Source organism: Microcaecilia unicolor, chromosome 4 (genome assembly GCF_901765095.1).
Source record: "Microcaecilia unicolor chromosome 4, aMicUni1.1, whole genome shotgun sequence".
Taxonomy (NCBI): Eukaryota; Metazoa; Chordata; class Amphibia; order Gymnophiona; family Siphonopidae; genus Microcaecilia; species Microcaecilia unicolor.
The window spans coordinates 224109228-224130626 of record NC_044034.1 but is presented as its reverse complement, the minus strand read 5'-3'; the positions used below and the strand labels follow the sequence as shown (position 1 = coordinate 224130626).

The 21399-nt window shown below is 41.7% G+C and overlaps 1 protein-coding gene across 1 annotated transcript in view; it reads right to left on the bottom strand.

Annotated features, from left to right (window-relative positions):
* The window catches only part of LRRC56 (leucine rich repeat containing 56), a 407692-nt gene that overhangs the window by 218524 nt on the left and 167769 nt on the right, over positions 1 to 21399 (bottom strand). The window contains exon 8 of the mRNA XM_030201285.1: positions 20052 to 20249. Within this exon, the coding sequence (XP_030057145.1) occupies positions 20052 to 20249 (198 nt within the window). The remainder of the gene's footprint in view (positions 1 to 20051; positions 20250 to 21399) is intronic.

Below are 21399 nucleotides of genomic sequence, written 5' to 3'. Positions count from 1 at the left end.
AGCACACGAAGGGAAGGAAAGGAAAGGGAAGAGGGGAAATATGCAGCACACAAAGGGAAGGGAAAAGGGGAAATATGCTGCACACGAAGAGAAGGGAAGAGGATAAATATGCTGCACATAAAGAGAAGGGAAGCTAGATAGATCTGAGAAAGAGGCAGAAAAATTGAAGAACGTTGAATGTGAAAGATCAGTGCCAAATTGACATAGGGCAGGAGGTGAAGAAGAAAGGAGGTGAGAAAACAAACAACAAATGGAAAGGAGGCCCTGGAAACATAAACAGAGGAAAGCAGAACCAGAGGTTGGAAACAAGATGATTAGAATAATAAAATCACCAGACAACAGCAGTAGGAAAAATGATTTTATTTTCAGTTTAGTGATGGAATTATGCCGGTGTTGAGAATATACATCTGTTGACTTTGTTTTGAACTGTATAGGAGGACATGCATTTTTTTCTATTTCTCTGGTGTTACACAACATGCAGAGTCTGGTATCTCTGCTTTCAGTTTTATTTCCATTTCAGTTTTTGTCTACATGTTTTTTTTGTGGTTCCCTACTTTGTATCAGGTGAGACTCATGTCTTGCATCTGCAACTGAGGTGAAGGATTCTGCTGGCATGATGTGTCTGTGTACAAATCTGTACGTCACGGTGGTGACTGTTTCCTTGTCTGTGCTCACCTCGCCCTCTGGTGGCCAGAACCGGTGGCTGCTATGAACTGTCACACGTTCCAGACTTCAGCCCAGTCCGGTCCGGATCTTCTAGGCTGCCAGACTTGCTTTTCTTGTTTGTGCCTGAACAGCACCCGTAGCTGCCTTGTGATTCCTGCATCTGAACCTCAGCTGCTGATGGGCTTTATTAGCCATCTGGAATCTTCTGTGTTTGCCTTTGCATCGTCTAAGGTCCCTGGTATGTGGGTGTGCTCTGTGCACTTCTGCCTAGTCCAGTTCTAGTCTGAGTTTCTTGCCTGGTTCTAGTTTGTTTGTGTGTAGTTAGCTTTGGTTTTATTGCTTAGTTCCTAGTCTTGTTTCTGGTCTGCATTTCCTTGTCTTGTGTCTGTGTTCCTTTTTAGTGGCTGCTTGACAGCTTTCAGTCCTGATTCTCACCTGTCTGTGTTTCTGTCTTATTGGCTGCCTGGCATCTTTTAGTCCTGACTCTGTTGTGTGTTTCCTGTTGGTATGCAGTTCCTGCCCTGTCCTGTAAGTCCTGCCGGCCGCCTGCACCCAGGGGCTCAACTCCTGGGGAACGGTGGTCAAGCGTAGGTGAAGTCTAGCTGTTCCTGCTCTGCCTGTCCCAGCTTGTTTGCCTCTGCCGCAACTCCAGTCCAGGGTTCCAGTCCTGTTCTGCCTTGCCTCTGGTTTGGGGGTGGTTTTGCCTGCCACTGGGCTCACAAACCCTGTGCTTCCGTGAGAAGCCTGACACTGTAACAGTCCATCTTGTTCCAGTTTCCCAGTAGCAGATTATTTTGGTGCTCTAGGGCCTGTCTTCATAGGTGGGTTAGGGCTATTATGGTTTTGTAAGTTTCCTGTATAGGTTTTGAGTGCCTTTTTGCAGGGTTTTGTGTTATTTTTCAATGTGCCTGGCCTGTTTGAAAAATAAAAATGCTTAGGATTAGTGGGGCCTCCACTTCTGGTAGAGTAGTGCTGGGCACACAGAGACAATCGTGTTTTCAGGATATCCATAATGATGATGAAGAAGAAGAGAGATTTTCATACAGTGCGTTCTTGGTATACAGAGACTTATCTCATGCATCTTTATTGTAGATATCCCGAAAACCCAACCAGCTGTGTGTGCTACAAGGACTGGGTTGAGAAGCACTGCAGTAGAGTCTTCACACAAACAAAACCCCATGTACTTTAAACAAAGTATCTGGCAGTGGAAGGAACGTGTGCTGTTCCTGAGTTGATTGTCATAATTTGAATATTTTTTTGTATGGCTAGTTGTAAGGGGGTAGCTTCATTGTTGGAGAATATGGAGTTTGTGATACAGAACTGGAGCTTCAAGGTTTATATTGAGATTCTGACCAATCGCAGAGAATCCAACTTTCACATCCACAAAAAAACTTTGTTGAATGATGCTATCAATTATATAATGATGATTTTACCAGGTAGTTTAAACAGGCAAGAGAGGGGAGGGTTTCTTTTACGTACAGAAGATTGCTAATTTAAAAGTGGAGGGGAAAAGGGGGTTATGTATGGAAGTGTTGTTTTTATATTCCCCCCACATACCTAGCTTGCCCCCCCTCGTTGCCACCCCAAATATTTATGTCTACAGATGCCACAGCTTCAGAAACCTGATTATCCTGTGTGAAAAGTATTATTATTTTTCCCAAAATGTGTGAATTGTTACACATATTTTGCAAAAATGAGGAGATTAGAAATCAGTTGCTAATTAGCAGAAGTGTGCTTGTCCAAATTACTCTGTTTTCAAAGGGGATGGACTACAGAAATCTTCCAGAAAACTGGAACTATTCCTGAAGATAGGCTATCATTTAACGTGCCAAGAAACACTGAGGAAAAGAAGAGCCACGGTTCTTCACTAAAGCAGGGGAAACATCGGCTAGAGAAGATTTGGTTGGCTGAACACTGAGAGGTTTCTCCAGTTGAAACTCTGAAGGAGGCACATGGCAAGAAAAAGAGTCTATGGATTCCTGAGGTTCACTCCAAATTTAAAATTTGAGTCTGGCAATGGAAGAAGGGGAAATTCTACAACATTAACCACTGATAATCCAATGGTAAGATAAAGTACAAATTGGTCCAGTTATAGCATGGCACAATTACTCAGTAGAAGCCACAAGCACAGTTAATGTCTAGGGCAATGGTTCTCAACCAGTTTGTCAGGACTCACTGGTGTCCCCCCAAATTTGGCATAACCAGCAAGCCTGGGCTTTCCTTATCAACCATCTATGCCTACAAGGTGGGGAGACCAGAGATCCACAGAATCCGGTACTTGAAATCTCCATAACTGGTCCCTATCTCTGCTTCTCAATTAGCTTCAATGATAACTACTGCAACCAGTCCCAAATAGAAATATTGCATGTCTACTGGTCATATGTTTCTACGTACTGTAGTTTCTGAGCAGCATATTTTCAGGGTTTGGTGTTACTTCACAGTATCTGGTAGAAGGATTTTATGTTGCTGACTTTAAAACACAGTATATTTCTTTTAACAACAGCTTATGAAACAAATAAAGTAAATTCTGTTTTAAAATATTTTATATTCCCCTTGCATCATTTTTAACAGTGAAATATGTAGAATTTTTTTGTTCAGTTGTAAATCTTAGTGTTTGTTGTATTACACACATGAATACTGTCAGGTGTGTCACAACAGTAGAAAGATTAAGAACCACTGGTCTAGGGTGTGTTATTTCAGCCTCTCTGGATTCAAAATGAAATGACTGGACCATGCAAGCTCTGACACAGATAATAAATCTATTTTATTGTAGGTAAGAAGAATCAGTACAAAAATAAGGCTAGAGTACAAAAATATTTTTCTCTGGAAACAAATAAATCACTAAATTGATCTAATCTGGTAAAAGGAACTAATAATTCCTGAGTTACAATGACTGCTTTCCTTAGATAAAACTATACACTACATATCAGCAAAACTGAAAATACAGACCTCACACACACATGCTAATCAGCTCTCACTTCTCTTTTTCCTTCCAAAGAGATATTTCTACATAATCTGAACCACAGAAGTGGAGGAATGGCCTAGTGGTTAGGGTGGTGGACTTTGGCAGCTCCTTGTGACTCTGGGCAACTCACTTAACCCTCCATTGCCCTATGTAAGCTGCATTGAGCCTGCCATGAGTGGGAAAGAGCGGGGTACAAATGCAACAAAATAAATTTCCAAAACTTACCCGGTTGGCCACTGAGTCCCAGGTGATGAAATTCACTCTTCCCTCAGCTTGAGTTGGTTTTCAACAGCAAGCCAAATCTGCCCACAAAAGTTGGTCCAGAATGAACAAAACACTTCTCCTCTCAGCCAAGAGGGTCAGAGTTCATTGGTATGTAGGGTCTCAAGCACTATAAATTTCATCTTCTTGTCCCTGTAGTGTGTTCTCTGTGGCTGTACAGTCTTTTTCAGAGAGCTTCAGAATGCAGTTATTTGGATGGGGCACCAGTGCAAATGTACTAATTACTTCTTGTAACTCCTCAGAGTCCCTGTTCGATGGCAAATGGGACAGGAACAGTGTCTCTGTTTAGCTATTACTCTGTGTCTTCACTGTTCCGATCAAAAGTCCAAGTCCATCTAATCAGTCTGCCTGGTGGTCCAGCTGCTTCTTTCTTCAGTGCAAAACTGATTCTAACTGGTTCTGATACAATGTTGCCTCCCAAGGTTGGTCCACGGATGGAACCTCACTCACCTCAGATCCACACAGTGAACAATAGTCAAAGATAGTATTCAGGCAAGCAGTGTTCTTGATGGCACTGCACATAATCCACAAAACTACAAGACAGTAAATTTTGAAGTTCCATTGAGAATCGAGGATTACTCAATTTTGTCATTTAAAAGGTTTATATGCGGCAGTCTTATACAGGATATCATGCAGAACCTTGCTTCAAATATGCACCAAATCTGCTAGTGACTGAAGGAGGTTCAAAGTCAAACAAGCAAGCTTCTGCATATAATTCCTTATTAATAGATCATAGATTTCTAATTTGATGGTTCAGGGATACTGGACCTTTTCCTTTCACTGAAAAAGCAACACAGTAATTAACCAAGTAGTGATTAGTCAAACTAACTGAAGTTATATAGAGATAATGTAACCTACAATTCCTAAGGAAAACCGGTTCCAAACAATGATCTACAACATAGGCAGATTCAGAGGTCAAAAGAGAAAAGCCAAGATCTTTCATCGAGGAGAGAAAACCTCTCTCTACTGAGGAAAGAGGATTATCAATATGAATACTAAAGTTACCTTGAACAATCAGAAACCCCAAAATAAACAAAAGTCAATGATTATCCTAACAATATCTTCAACAGCAGTATTGAAGACTTGGGGGGGGGGGGGGTGGACTTGGTAACAAGTTAACATGTGTTATATACCATGTCAACTAATGGCTCGAAATGGTTTACAATAATATTAATGAAAAATATTACAATAAAATAATTTCCTAAATTACCAGAGTCATAAGTACATAAGTAATGCCACACTGGGAGAAGACCAAGGGTCCATCGAGCCCAGCATCCTGTCCACGACAGCGGCCAATCCAGGCCAAGGGCACCTGGCAAGCTTCCCAAACACGTATAAACATTCTATACATGTTATTCCTGGAATTGTGGATTTTTCCCAAGTCCATTTAGTAGTGGTTTATGGCTCTTGAATAAACTGGACAGGCTGAAGATAGGACCCGAAGTGGTGAACTGGATTAGGAACTGGTTAACGGGCAAACGCCAGAGGGTGGTGGTAAATGGAGTTTGCTCGGAGGAGGGAAAGGTGAGTAGTGGAGTGCCTCAGGGATCGATGCTGGGGCCAATTCTATTCAATATATTTGTGAGTGACATTGCCGAAGGGTTACAAGGTAAAGTTTGCCTTTTTGCGGATGACACCAAGATTTGCAACAGAGTGGACACCCCGGAGGGAGTGGAAAACATGAAAAAAGATCTGCGGAAGCTAGAAGAATGGTCTAACGTTTGGCAATTAAAATTCAATGCGAAGAAATGCAAAGTGATGTACTTAGGGAGTAGAAATCCAAGGGAGACGTATGTGTTAGGCGGGGAGAGTCTGATAGGTACGGACGGGGAGAGGGATCTTTGGGTGATGGTATCTGAAGACAATTCATAACCGACATAATGAAACACCTGAATTATATGCTACAAATTGGACTCTTCCCGAAGGAGAAAGGAAACATACTACTCACCCCTATACCCAAAGACGCAAAGAAAAGTGCTAATGAACTAACCAACTACAGACCAGTAGTATCCATTCCCTTAATAACCAAACTAACGGAAGGGCTGGTGACCAAACAACTCACAAACTATTTAAATAAATTCTCAATACTCCATGACTCCCAGTCAGGATTTCGGTGCAACCACAGTACCGAAACAGTGCTAGTCACTCTCATGTCTAAGTTCAAACAAACGATTGCAACTGGGGAAAACATACTATTCCTACAATTTGACATGTCAAGCGCTTTTGACATGGTTGATCATGGAATATTACTACATATCCTTGAGTACTTCGGAATTGGAGGTAACGTTCTCAATTGGCTCAAAGGATTCCTAACCACACGTTCATACCAGGTGACATCTAACTCGACTACTTCAGCCACATGGGTACCTGAATGCGGAGTCCCACAGGGATCCCCTCTCTCACCGACTCTATTCAACTTAATGATGATACCCTTGGCTAAACTACTATCAAATCAAAACCTCAACCCATACATAAACGCAGACGACGTAACGATCTACATCCCATTCAAGACCTAAAGGATTTTTCAAATGAAATCAACCAAAGTCTCCATATCATGCATTCTTGGGTGGACGCATTTCGGCTGAAACTTAATGCAGAAAAAACCCAGTGCCTAATTCTCACCTCTCAAAATAACAAGAAAGAATTCACCGCCATTAACACAATAAATCTAAACCTTCCAATTTCAGACACCCTAAAAGTTCTTGGAGTTACCATTGATCGAAACCTAACACTTGGGAATCACGCAAAAAACATAACCAAGAAGATGTTCCACTCAATGTGGAAACTAAAAAGAGTAAGACCTTTCTTCCCAAGAACTGTTTTTCGCAACTTGGTACAATCAATGGTGCTCAGTCATCTAGATTACTGCAACGCACTCTACGCCGGCTGTAAAGAGCAAATAATCAAGAGACTTCAGACAGCCCAGAACACTGCGGCTAGACTCCTATTCGGCAAAACAAAATATGAAAGTGCTAAGCCCCTATGAGAGAAATTACACTGGCTCCCACTTAAAGAATGCATCACGTTCAAAATATGCTCACTAGTTCACAAAATCATCCATGGTGACGCACCAGCCTACATGTCAGACCTGATAGACCTACCACCCAGGAATGCCAAAAGATCATCCCGAACATTCCTTGATTTGCATTTCCCGAACTGTAAAGGTCTAAAATACAAACTAATGCACGCGACAAACTTTACCTACCTGAGCACACAATTATGGAATGCATTACCGCGCAACCTAAAAAACGATATACGAAATAACGAATTTCCGCAAACTACTGAAGACCCATCTTTTTAACAAAGCATACCACAAAGATCAACCAATATGAATATACACAACTCCCCCACATATATTTAGAACTGTGTTATAATATCTGCTTGTTATATTATTATGTCTTATCATTATCATGCTGTACAAGATCCTTCTGTACCACTAAATGTCTTTTAAAGATATTTCCACTACTCAAGATGTATTGTAAACCACATTGAACCTGCAAAAAGGTGGGAAAATGTGGGATATAAATGCAATAAATAAATAAATAAAGGCGATGAAACAGTGTGACAAGGCTGTGGCCATAGCTAGAAGGTTGTTAAGCTGTATAGAGAGAGGTGTGACCAGCAGAAGAAAGAAGGTGTTGATGCCCCTGTATAAGTTGTTGGTGAGGCCCCACCTAGAGTATTGTGTTCAGTTTTGGAGGCCGTACCTTGCGAAGAATGTAAAAAGAATTGAAGCGGTGCAAAGAAAAGCTATGAGAATGGTAAGGGATTTGCGTTACAAGACGTATGAGGAGAGACTTGATGACCTGAACATGTATACTCTGGAAGAAAGGAGAAACAGGGGTGATATGATACAGACGTTCAAATATTTGAAAAGTATTAATCCGCAAACGAACCTTTTCCGGAGGTGCGAAGGCGGTAGAACGAGAGGACATGAAATGAGATTGAAGGGGGGCAGACTCAAGAAAAATGTCAGGAAGTATTTTTTCACGGAGAGAGTGGTGGATGCTTGGAATGCCCTCCGCGGGAGGTGGTGGAGATGAAAACGGTAACGGAATTCAAACATGCGTGGGATAAACATAAAGGAATCCTGCTCGGAAGAAAGGGATCCTCAGAAGCTTAGCCAAGATTGGGAGGCAGAGCCGGTGGGGAGTGGGGCTAGTGCTGGACAGACTTATACGGTGTGCCCTGACAATGGCAGATACAAATCAAGGTAAGGTATACACAAAAAGTAGCACACGTGAAATTATCTTGTTGGGCAGACTGGATGGACCGTGATCCCCAGAAGCTTAGCCGAAGAGCCAGTGGTGGGAGGCGGGGCTGGTGGTTGGGAGGCGGGGCTACTGCTGGGCAGACGTATACGGTCTGTGCCCTGACAATGGCAGATACAAATCAAGGTAAGGTATACACAAAAAGTAGCACACGTGAAATTATCTTGTTGGGCAGACTGGATGGACCATGCAGGTCTTTTTCTGCCGTCATTTACTACGTTACTATGACTTGTCCTTTAGGAAACCGTCTAACCCCTTTTTAAACTCTGCCAAGCTAACTGCCTTCACCACGTTCTCCGGCAACGAATTCCAGAGTTTAATTATGCGTGAAGTGAAGTGAAGTGCCACAGGGTTTGGTACTGGGGCTGATTCTATTCAGCATATTTGTGGGTGACATTGCTGAAGGGTTGGAAGGAAAAGTTTGCCTTTTTGCAGATGACACCAAGATTTGCAACAGAGTGGACACCCTGGAGGAAGTAGACAACATGAGAAGGGATCTACAAAAATTAGAATGGTTGAATGTTTAGGTGTTAAATTTTAATGCAAAGAAGTGCAAAGTGATGCAATTGGGGTGTACAAATCCAAAAGAGTAGTATGCATTATGGGGAGAGAAACTTACACGCACAGATCAGGAGAGAGACCTTGGGGTGATGAGTATCTGAGGATCTCAAGGTAGCAAAACAATGTCATAAGGCAGTGGCTGTTGCCAGAAGAATGCTAGGCTGCATAAAGAGAGGCATAACCAGTAGAAACGAGGCATTGCTACCTGTACAAGTCATTGTTGAGGCCCACAATTGGAGTATTGTGTCTCTTCAAGGACATAGAAAGACTTAAGGCGGTTCAGAGGAAGGCAACAAAAATGGTATAGGGTTTTTGCCAAGAGTTATATGAGGAGGATTTGATATGTATACACTAGAAGAAAGGAAGCAGAGAGGAGATATGATACAGACATTTAAGTACTTGAAAGGTATTAATATACAAACAAACCCCTTCCAGAGACTTAGGGTCAGTAGGTAAGCCTCACTTCGGTTATTGGAAAAGTAATGGAAGCGATGCTGAAGGAAAGGATAGTGCATTTCCTGGAAGCCATTAAAGTTGCAAGATCCAAGACAACATGGTTTTACCAAAGGGAAATCGTGCCAAACGAATCTCATTGAGTTCTTTGATTGGGTGACAGGAGAATTGAATCAGGGACGAGCTATGGCCGTAATCTACTTAGATTTCAGCAAAGCTTTTGACACGGTTCCCCACAGGAGGCTCTTAAATAAACTGGATGGGCTGAAGATAGGACCTGAAGTGGTGAACTGGATTAGGAACTGGTTGACGGACAGAAGCCAGAGGGTGGTGGTGAATGGAATTCGCTCGGAGGGAAAGGTGAGTAGTGGTGTGCCTCAGGGATCGGTGCTGGGACAGATTCTGTTCAATATATTTGTGAGTGACATTGCCGAAGGGTTAGAAGGTAAAGTTTGCCTATTTGCGGATGATACTAAGATCTGTAACAGAGTGGACACCCGGGAGGGAGTGGAAAACATGAAAAAGGATCTGAGGAAGCTAGAAGAATGGTCTAAGGTTTGGCAATTAAAATTCAATGCGAAGAAATGCAAAGTGATGCACTTAGGGAATAGAAATCCTCGGGAGATGTATGTGTTAGGCGGGGAAAATCTGATAGGTACGGACGGGGAGAGGGATCTTGGGGTGATAGTATCTGAGGATCTCAAAGCAACGAAACAGTGTGACAAGGCAGTGGCCATAGCTAGAAGGTTGTTAGGCTGTATAGAGAGAGGTGTGACCAGCAAAAGAAAGGAGGTGTTGATGCCCCTGTATAAGTCGTTGGTGAGGCCCCACCTAGAGTATTGTGTTCAGTTTTGGAGGCCGTACCGTGTGAAGAATGTAAAAAGAATTGAAGCGGTGCAAAGAAAAGCTATGAGAATGGTAAGGGATTTGCGTTATAAGACGTATGAGGAGAGACTTGATGACCTGAACATGTATACTCTGGAAGAAAGGAGAAACAGGGGTGACATGATACAGACGTTCAAATATTTGAAAAGTATTAATCCGCAAACAAACCTTTTCCGGAGGTGCGAAGGCGGTAGAACGAGAGGACATGAAATGAGATTGAAGGGGGACAGACTCAAGAAAAATGTCAGGAAGTATTTTTTCAAGGAGAGAGTAGTGGATGTTTGGAATGCCCACCCGTGGGAGGTGGTGGAGATGAAAACGGTAACAGAATTCAAACACGTGTGGGATAAACATAAAGGAATCCTGTTCAGAAGGAATGGATCCTAAGGAGCTTAGCCGAGATTGGGTGGCAGAGCCGGTGGCGGGAGGCGGGGAGAGTGCTGGGCAGAGTTATACGGTCTGTGCCAGAGCCTGTGGTGGGAGGCGGGGCTGGTGGTTGGAAGGCGGGGATAGTGCTGGGCAGACGTATACGGTCTGTGCCCTGAAGAGGACAGGTACAAGTCAAAGTAGGGTATACACAAAAAGTAGCACATATGAGTTTATCTTGTTGGGCAGACTGGATGGACCATGCAGGTCTTTTTCTGCCGTCATTTACTATGTTACTATGTAGTAGAACTAAAGGACATGAACTGAGGTGGCAGGGAGGTAGACTTAGGAGTAACATCAGGAAATATTATTTTACAGAGAGGGTAGTAGACACCTGGAACGTCTTTCCAGGAGAGGCAGTGAAGTCAAAAACGGTAATGGAATTTAAAAATGTGTGAAATAAACACAAGGGATGCCTAAATAGAAAGCGAATGGAATTGTTGAAGTGTTATGATGGGCAAGACTAGTGAGAACTAAGGTTGATGTTGGACAGACTTCTACAGTCTGTATCCTGCAAATGGCAAAAGACTGATCAAGATTTGGCACCTCCAGCATTGTGGGAGCCAAGGCCGATGCCGGACAGACTTCTACAGTCTGTGTCCTGCAAATGGCAAAATACAGGTGTAGATCTGGCAATTCCAGTATCATATATCACTTTATTATCTTATGATGTGAGTGAGGGTGCTGTGCAACTCAAGAGGGAGGGGAAGACATATTAATTTAGCAAGTTAAATACTGTTAGCAATATTTGGGGATAACATATGGTTACAACCAAGATTCCATCACATTTAACTGCCTATCAGGCTTATTTTCGAAAGAGATCGCCGGCGATCTTCCAACACAAATCGGAGGATGGCCAGCCATCTCCTAAAACCAGCCAAATCAGTATAATCGAAAGCCAATTTTTGGACACACGCGCCGGCATTCCGTCGCGGAGGCGGCCAAACTTCAAGGGGGCGTGTCGACAGGGTAGCGAAGGCGGGACGTGGGCGTGCTTACAAGATGGTCGGCTTCAGCTGATAATGGAAAAAATAAAACCGGCGATGATGAGCATTTGGCCGGTTTTACTTGATCTATTTATTTTCACGAACACGTCTCAAAAAGGTGCCCAAACTGACCAGATGACCACCGGAAAGAATCGGGGATGACCTCCCCATACTCCCCCAGTGGTCACCAACCCCCTCCCACCCCCCAAAAAAAAAAAAACTTTAAAACATTTTTTTGCCAGCCTCTATGCCAGCCAGCCAGCTCCATGACAGCAGTATGCAGGTCCCTGGAGCAGATTTAAAGCCAGGTGCACTAAACTGCATGGAAAAGTCCTTCCCTTACCGATCTCTTAGCGAATCGGTAAGGGAAGGGCATGCAAGAAGGAAATCGCATGCAAATGAGCTGCTCATTTGCATGTGAATTTCCTTCCCTAGGAGGGGAAGCCAGTCGGCCAGCTCGTAAAAAAAAAAAGGATCTTGCTGATCAGTTATGTTATGACTTACTTGTTCTGGAGTGCTGTATTTTGTGATACTGTTTTGAGAAATGTTCAATAAAGATTTCATACAAATTAAAAAAGTCCCTGCCATGCATTTTCCCTTAATGGCTGTCCTTCTCCCCGAACGGGGGAATCAAAACTGTTTTTGTTCATATCTTTTTTAGTAGTAACAGTGGGATTTGAACCAGCCACCTCTGCATTACAAGACCAGTGATGTAACCACTTGGTCACAGCGTTGGATGGCCTCCCTTTTGATTATACCCCTTCAGGTCTCTCTCAGCCAATCACAGCACATTTAGCTGTCTGTGAGTGGTTGAGAGAGACCTGGAGGGGCATAACCAAAAGGGAGGGATATCCAAGTAAGTGGTGCTGTGGCCAAGTGGTTACATTACTGGTCTTGTAATGAATGCAGAGGTGGCTGGTTTGAATCCCACTGTTATTACTAAAAAAGCTGTGAGCAAAAACAGTTTTGATTTTCCCATTCGGGGAGAACGACGGCCATTAAGGGAAGTGCACGTCAGGGACGGCCATCAAGGGAAAATGCACGGCAGGGACTTTTTTAAATTTGTATGGTCTTTATTGAACATTTCTCAAAACAGTATCATAAAATACAGCACTCCAGAACATAACTGATCAGCAAGATCTAAATATCCAGAAGTACCAGTGCACTACGAATGCTGACCCCTCCCACGGCCACATGCCTTGGATTTGGCCGGGTTTGAGATAGTAACATAGTAGATGACGGCAGAAAAAGACCTGCACGGTCCATCCAGTCTGCCCAACAAGACAACTCATATGTGCTACTTTTTGTGTATACCCTACTTTGATTTGTAACTGTGCTCTTCAGGGCACGGACCGTATAAGTCTGCCCAGCACTATCCCCGCCTCCCAACCACCGGCTCTGGCACAGACCGTATAAGTCTGCCCAGCACTATCCCTGCCTCCCAACCACCAGCCCCGCCTCCCACCACCGGCTCTGGCACAGACCATATATGGCCAGTTCCAGTTTCCATTATCGCCGAAAAACAAAGTTGGCCATCTCAAACCCGGCGATCTATGGCATTTGGCCGGCCCCAACCGTATTATCGAAACAAAAGATGGCCGGCCATCTTTTTCGATAATATGGTTTGGACAGCTCTTTACGGCGCCGCCAAAATAGATGGCCTGCCATCTATTTGGCTGGCGCCGTTCGATTATGCCCCTCCACATGTGGTTGGCATGATGGAAACTTGCCAACCAGTGTTTAAGAATGAATGACTATAACCTGCATTGATGACTATAACCTGCCTTGATGGGAGACTAGATGAACCATTCAGACCTTTATCTGCTGTCATTTACTGTGCTACTACTGTCCACTGGCCAGACTGAGAAATGTTAAAAGAAATTAGGGAAGTTAACAAACTGGGTAACACAATAATAAAGGGTGGTTTCTATAAAATTAAATAAATAAAAATTAACATGGAAATGAAAAAAATCTGCATTAAATTCAGTTTTCTTAACACAGCCTTATTACAATGACCTAAGTGTTTTAGCTAGTCTACTCAGAAGTGCAGCCTATCGGCATGTAGACACTCCTGCTCAGAAGCTTTTACTACAAACCTTTGAAAGAATCATGAGCCTATTATCTGTGGCTCACTGCCATTATGCTTTATTCAGCCTGTCAACTATATTATTTAATTTTAAGTACAGAACTGTTGATTTAAGAATGTGAAGCCATGAGTAATTTAGTTGCCATTTTATGTTATTCTCCCTGCACAATAAACCATAAGCCTAGATGACATCATTACTTTTTAGTACTAACTGTAATTGGGCACAAACGTTTTATAGCTCACTTAAGAGACAACAGGAGTGAAGACTAGGTAATGAACATGTTCTCATGTACAGTGCAGTAGCAGCAGGCCATTAACAACTCATAAAATCTGGTCACTAGAGACTTGACTGTGAAGTGAATACTGTGTATGTGGCTGTGAATCTAAGAGGACAGAGCTCTGAGGACTGAAATGTGGGTCTAGATGCTTCACTGAATTTCTTTTTTATTTTGTCCCAACAAGGCTCTAAATTATTCATTCTCTTTATCTAATTTTCCTTTATACCAACACCCAAACTGTGGTACAATATGCTAACATAGGGAAAAATAAACCCGACTACAGGTACACAGAGGTGGAGCTTGGGCAGGTGCACATTCTGTAAATATGCACTTATTTTCAATGGCTTTTACTTTGTAGATGGGTACTCATATAGGTGGAGCTTGGGCAGGGTGCACATTTACACACACAACTTATAGAAAGCAGTAGTTACATGTGTGTATCTCCTTAATGTAGAGATACACACATGTAACTACTGCATTCTATAAGTTGTGTGTGTAAATGTGCACCCTGCCCAAGCTCCACCTATATGAGTACCCACCTACAAAGTAAAAGCCATTGAAAATAAGTGCATATTTACAGAATGCTCATTATTGCCACCTACATGCAAAAATGACTAGAATACCAACTTTTAGGCAGCATGTGTGAATATAATTTTAGGTGACACCTTATAGGACTACCTCCAAAATGATGTGTTCTATGTTAGAAGCCACATCAAAGAAAAAGATCTTAGAGTCAATTGTGGATATTACGTTCAAATTTTCAGCCCAGTGTGCTGTGGCTTCTTAAAAAGCAAACACAATTTTCATAGACTCCATAGACTCCGGGGAATCCAAGATGGTTGGCAATGCACAATTCCTGGCTGGCTGCTCCGTTCTTAAGTTCTATTAAAATATTTTTCTTATCTTTTTCATGATGAATAAGTGGAGTGGAAAGGCCCAGGTGGTTGTGCCTGACTCCCTGCAGTGGATCAAGCTTCTCTGTTGCAGTCTGTAGTGACAACGCAAAGTAGAACTGGATGAATCCTTGCTGGTGTTTTGGCGCAGGGAGAACCGACATGCCCTGAAGATAATGTGACACTCAGCCCTGAAAATAGTGTGTCACTCAGCCCACCCACCTGTACTCTTGGAGCGACTACCAAAGAAGAAACTTAATGGGGAGAAGCTGGACGTACGCCTGGCAACTCACCAGAACTTGACAGAGTTTGAAGCTGTGGCTCGAAAACGTGAGTGCTGCACTGCAGTGACTTGCTGCATGAGAAAGATGGGAAAGATCTTAGGGTCTGCCCAGCATGGCTTGGCCTTTGCTAATGGAACAGATTAAGGTAGCATGATAGAATACAAGAGATGGTCCTGCTCCTGTGCAGTAGTCCTTCCATTAAATAATGTCCCTGCAGGAAATTTCCCAGTAGCTGCTGACACCTCCCCCAAAGAATGTTTCTACAGTAATTCTAAGAAATGCCTCATCATAAGCTAAATGTGCACAAAGAGAGTAAGACAAGGAACCTCGTAAAGGCAACACTGAACTTGCTCTGAATTTCAGTCATAGGTTCTAAATGATAATGTTTATGCAGAAAATCTTTTAATTTTAGTTTTTTATATGCATTTAAAATGTAGATGGTACTAGAATGATACTTTCTTGCAGACCAGAGCTAGATATGGTCTCTGATAGAAAAATGATCTATTAGATCTGATTTGCAAGTGCTTCACTTTGACAGTTTTGCTACAGTTACCCTGCCACTCACTGACAACCTTTGCAGGGAACATAGTTTAACTTTACAAAATTCAGGACTATTTTAGCTATCCAATTTTCAGTTTTAATATTAGGTGCCAGATATTCAGTTTTTTTTATTTTAAGATACTCCTGTTTTAATAAAAATGGAACAAGTGAAAACTAGGCTATGTAAGTAAGTGAGAGGTTGTAGAATTGGAAACGTTAATACATTCAGAGGAGTAGAGAAATAGTCTAGTGGTTAGTGCAGCAGGCTTTGATCCTGGTAAACTGGGTTTGATTCCCACTGCCGCTCATTGTGACTCCAGGCAAGTCACTTAACACTCCATTGCCCCAGGTACAAAATAATTACCCGTATATAATATTCACTCTGATTGTAACCACAGAAAGATGATATATCAAATCCCATCCCCTTCCCCCTTCTTGAATAAAATATACTTTTTCTCATTTTCTAGACCAGTCCAGACTAATGGGTTTTGTCTCTCTACCAGCAGATGAAAGTAGAAATACTGAACTATTCCAATGACATCTCTTGTATAAGGAGTGGTAATAGCCTGGAATTCTCTAGGGTTTTGCATTCTCCAGCAAATGGTTTAGGTTGGTTGTTCAGACTCAAGAAAAATGTCAGGAAGTATTTTTTCACGGAGAGAGTAGTGGATGCTTGGAATGCCCTCCCGCGGGAGGTGGTGAAAATGAAAACGGTAACGGAATTCAAACATGCGTGGGATAAGCATAAAGGAATCCTGTGCCGAAGGAATGGATCCTCAGGAGCTTAGTCAAGATCGGGAGGCGGGGCTGGTGGTTGGGAGGCGGGGATAGGACTGGGCAGACTTATACGGTCTGTGCCAGAGCTGGTGGTGGGAAGCGGGACTGGTGGTTGGGAGGCGGGGATAGTGCGGGGCAGACTTATACGGTCTGTGCCCTGAAGAGCACAGGTACAAATCAAAGTAGGGTATACACAAAAAGCAGCAAATATGAGTTATCTTGTTGGGCAGACTGGATGGACCGTGCAGGTCTTTTTCTGCCGTCATCTACTATGTTACTATGTTACTCCTCTGCAGCCGTTGGCAGTAAGCCCTCCAATGACATCAGGTGAGATACTCTCCCCAGGGACTTCAGCTGTTGAGGTGAAAGATGAGCGGAGGGTGGAAAACCACCAGTAACAGCTGTCCCAGAAAAAGACTCCCAAACTGTGCTGAGGGTGAAGAACTTAACGCCGATTTTGGTGGAGCAGCAGGAGATGCTACCTGCTCCCAAGAGCCAAGCAGTAGAGGCGCTGGACCCTAGAAGCTTACTGTCTGCAGTAGACCCAGTGAAGGTAACATTCTTCTCGATCTGGGAAGCTATACTTAACCTAGACAAAAAAAGTGAGTAAGAGGTTCAGCCTAGTGGAGCACACCGTTGGCAATCTGGGTCCATGGGTGTCTACATTTGAAAACTTCAGTTACTACAATAGCAGGGATTGTTAAAGATTTGGAAACTAATGTAAAAGATCTGCTGGACAATCAAATTAAGACCTTGTACTTTTGTTCTGGAATACAAAGGAGATTAGAGCCAGATGAGGAGCTCAAATCTCTATTTTTTTAATTTTTCCCCAAATACCTCATATGACAGCAAGTTATTGAACATCTATATGGGTGAAATTTTGAAACTTCCTAAGAAACGTTTCTTCCAATTAACAGGATTTATTATCTACCTTATAAGAAGTAGGTGAGACTTTTCAAAATGTAGGATCTAAAGGAGATGTAGATGAGGTCTCTCCAGATAGTTTAAATATATCAGATATTTTGAAATCATCATTAGAAAAAGTCAGGGAGACTCAGGGGATATAGAAGCCTAAATCTAGGTGCTGCTGATAGAATACGCTTAGGCGGACATGTTTTCTGCACAGATTTTTTAGGCGCCATATATAGAATCTCCCCCTATATGCCTTTATTTTTGCTTATGATGACTATAATGATATTTCTACATAACAATAGAACTCAGTAACATCATGGAAGCAAGTAGGTGGATATGTCTGAAACATTTAACAAAGCCGAGATTAGAAAATATAGCTAACTGGGTATTTAAAAGTCTGTCCTTTAATGATGCGAATGTTCAGAAATCATAGCCATAAGTATAGACAGTTATTCAAACATTATCACATGAAAACACAAGAACAGGTATTCAAACACACATTGCATCCAAAACTTATTTTTTATTTCCTCATTTCCATCTTCCAAAATTCTAGACAGCAGGTAGATCAGTAGGACCCACAGCAGTCCAAAACATAACACAGTTCATACCTAATTGTTCAACCACCCTTAGGTTTCACCTTTGGGTTTAAAAAGCAATACCATGTGCATGTAAGGTCTAGATAAACAAATTAAGACCATCAAAGTTTTAAACAAATGCTCCAAATATGTAATACTTGGTAACAACAATGAAATAGTGATGAAATATTCACACAGCAGGCAGCTAACAGATTTATTTTCCACTGAAAATATCCACTGAAAATAATTAACTTTGTATAAACTTGGCGGCTAATACTGTGCTCCTTGCATTTACACTCAAACAAATTTTAAGAAGAAATAAAAACATACAACAGAACTGGCACATTTAGACTGACTCTGGATTTCTGCATGAAGGCAACTCTTCCCTCTTTATTCAATACCTCTTTTAAATAGTAGTAATAAAATAAATCAAGTGCATTTTTATAATATACCACTGCATTCCACAAACAAAAGAAGCATGTTTCCACATACCATTTTTCTCTTTAAAAATATTTTAAATGCTCCCAGGTTTCAGCCTAATTAAGGTTTAAAAAACCTTAGTAGTTAAAAATAAAAACTCTGAATGTTGAACACCTGAGTCTCATAACATGTCGTCTGTTTTGATGGCTCTTTACTAGGTGAAAAGATCTCAGCACCAATACAACGCATGCTAGAGTATCTCTATAACAATGCCCCTGAGATCGTGATCAGGATTGCAAGGTATCTGTGTGAACTGGGGAGAAAGAAAATTAATTCTGACTTTTGCACAAGGAGATGTTTTGAAAGAAAAATGAAAACAAAAGCAGGTACTCTGAAGGCTAAAAATGTCTTTTTTTGTTCCTGGAAAACAGTTTAAGGGGTGTGAAAAATAAAAACCTCCACTGCAAACATTCCCTGCCTATAGTGTCTGTGCAAACTGTGAATGCTCCTCCAAGGCTGCAGGGGGCGGTGTCTGGCAAAGTACATCACTTCCCATCATGTGACCCATCCAATATTGTTGCAAATAGTATGTCCACCATGTTGGATTTCTGCGCCCTATTGTTGCCGCCATCTTGGAAAAGGGGCATGGCCTGGGAAGAGGTATGATGTTACATTTTGTAACATCACCAAAAGGGGTGGGAGTATGGACAGGGTTATGGCATCACTTCTGGTGTCATCATCAAATGGGGTGGGGCAGGAGGTGGGGTTTAGGCGGAGTGGGCATGGCTTGGGCAGGAAGTAGGCAGGGTTACAATGGATCCTCGATTCTGATAGGCTGCTGAAACTGAAGTGTGTGTGGTCGTCAAAAATATGAAAATTTTGGTTTGACAAAATCTGGTGAACTATACTATTGACAAAGGATGCTTGCTCAAATCACACTGCACTCATTACACAAGTGGAAAGAGATCAGGGTCACAGTACAGACTAAGTGCTAAACAAATCAACAACGGAAAGAGTATACGCAGCATTAGGCACAGACCTTAAATATTAGCATCCTGTTATAGAATTGCCACTCGTTAAGTCCCAAGATTCAAAAGAGCAAGACAATTTCCTTCATGAGAAAACACCTGGAGAAAACAATGTTTTCTAGTAACCTGATTAATTACAAACCGATAAGAAATCTTACTTCTAAGACAACAGATCCTGGGATGGATCCATAAAACTTATGTCACTTCCCAAAAATGAATGAATAACATATACATGTTTGTTTAAATCAGGCTTTGAGGACAGCTCCATGGGAAGAGTTAAAGAGTATTACTGCACTTCTATGTTTGTGCAGTGCTGCGTATACTTTGTAGCCCTATAGAAATGCTAAATAATAGTAGTAGTAGTAGTAGCATCAATAATGGTCTACTCTCGTGCATGCACTAAATATCTTACAAGGCTATGATTTTTCCCCCAAGTAAATACTTGTTTTCACAGCACATGAAATTCTGCAAAACCTCCACCAAAGGCCAAAAATATATATATTGAGTGAAATGAACTTGTAATGATTTTTTGTTTGTTTTAACTGAAAACTGACTTATTTCCAGAAATGTTGCTAAATACATTTTTGCCGTAAGCAAAACATTAATTTTAATACCTTTGAATTAGCTTTAGTAAAGTTTCCAACATTTACAGTTCTCAAATAGAAAGTATTTTTCCTGAGTAGTAACAAATGTTTCTGCAGAACATACAACATGCTATGTATTCCGCTTAAGCTGGGCACGTTGAGTATGCAAATGTGCTTACCTCAGAGGCCTTAGGATAAGGCTTCAGGCAGATATGATTCCCCTCCAAAGTGAGTGCACTTAGTTTACTGCACAGACTCAGATAATGAATTTGAGTGATATCATCAATATTGTTTCCTTCTAGATCCAAGACCTCCAGATCATCCAGCATACTCATTTGGCTTAGGTCTGAAATATTATTGTAGGCCAGGTACAGTTCCTGAAATAGTGACAACCATCAAGATGCTTATTTTAAGGTGCTTCCAAATATGAAATGCTAACTTATTTACCTGTGGTCCTAGATGTGGGACATTAACTCAGTTATTGTACTGTGCTACCAAGTACAGAAGGATAGCTCAGTTATTTGTGCTGTGCCTTCACATAAGGGACAATATAGCTCACTTGCAGTATTTTTCCCAAATATAGGACATTAGCTCACTTTACTGCAATCCTACGTTTTTGGGTCATTACCATATATCATCAATTTTTAGTGGCAAAATATGCATATGTGTATAAGCACTGATAAGTAGTGTTTAAAAACTGCAGTACAATCAAAACAAAATAATTCAAACAAAAGAGCAAAAAACTTGTTAACCACTATTAGGGAACCTCAGCTAAAAGGACACAGTTCAGTTTTAGAGAAAAGGCCACAGACATGATCATCGCTTGTTGGCATGCCACCACCTATGTCAGAGTGAAAAATTACATCAAATGTTTTGAGTATTTGTCCTCTTACCACATGGTTTGCCTCAGTATGGGCTATGCACAATAAGGAGATCATTCTATAAGTAGGCAGCTCCATTTAGGTGCCACGAGGTACCCAAGCTGCAAAGGACTCAAATACAAATCAACTTATGCATTCAGTTTTTCCAACATCAGCACACAACTATGGAACGCACTACAAAAAGCCTTGAAAACTACGTACGATCACTTACACTTCAGGAAATCACTAAAACTCACCTGTTTAAAAAGGCATACCCTAGCGATTCAACATAAATGCCTGATCTTCGCCACACAACAACACTAAAGTTTGTAATGGATATTACTCAACTCTTCCATTGTACGATTCCTTTATGTGGTCCTACCACATGAACCTTATCTTACCACATCATCACTTTGTATTTGTTTACTCTGGAGTCTGCAAATACCTCTCCGGTACTATGTAAGCCACATTGACCCTACAAATCGGTGGGAAAATGTGGGATACAAATGTAACAAACAAACAAATAAATAAATAAATATGGTAGGTGCCTATTCTATATTGTAGCCTAGGTATCAAGGCATATTGTAGCCTAGGTTCTGTTACAGAATACTAGCATAATTCGGTATCGGTACATATAACAGCCCTAGATCTGGCGTAGGAGTGGGTG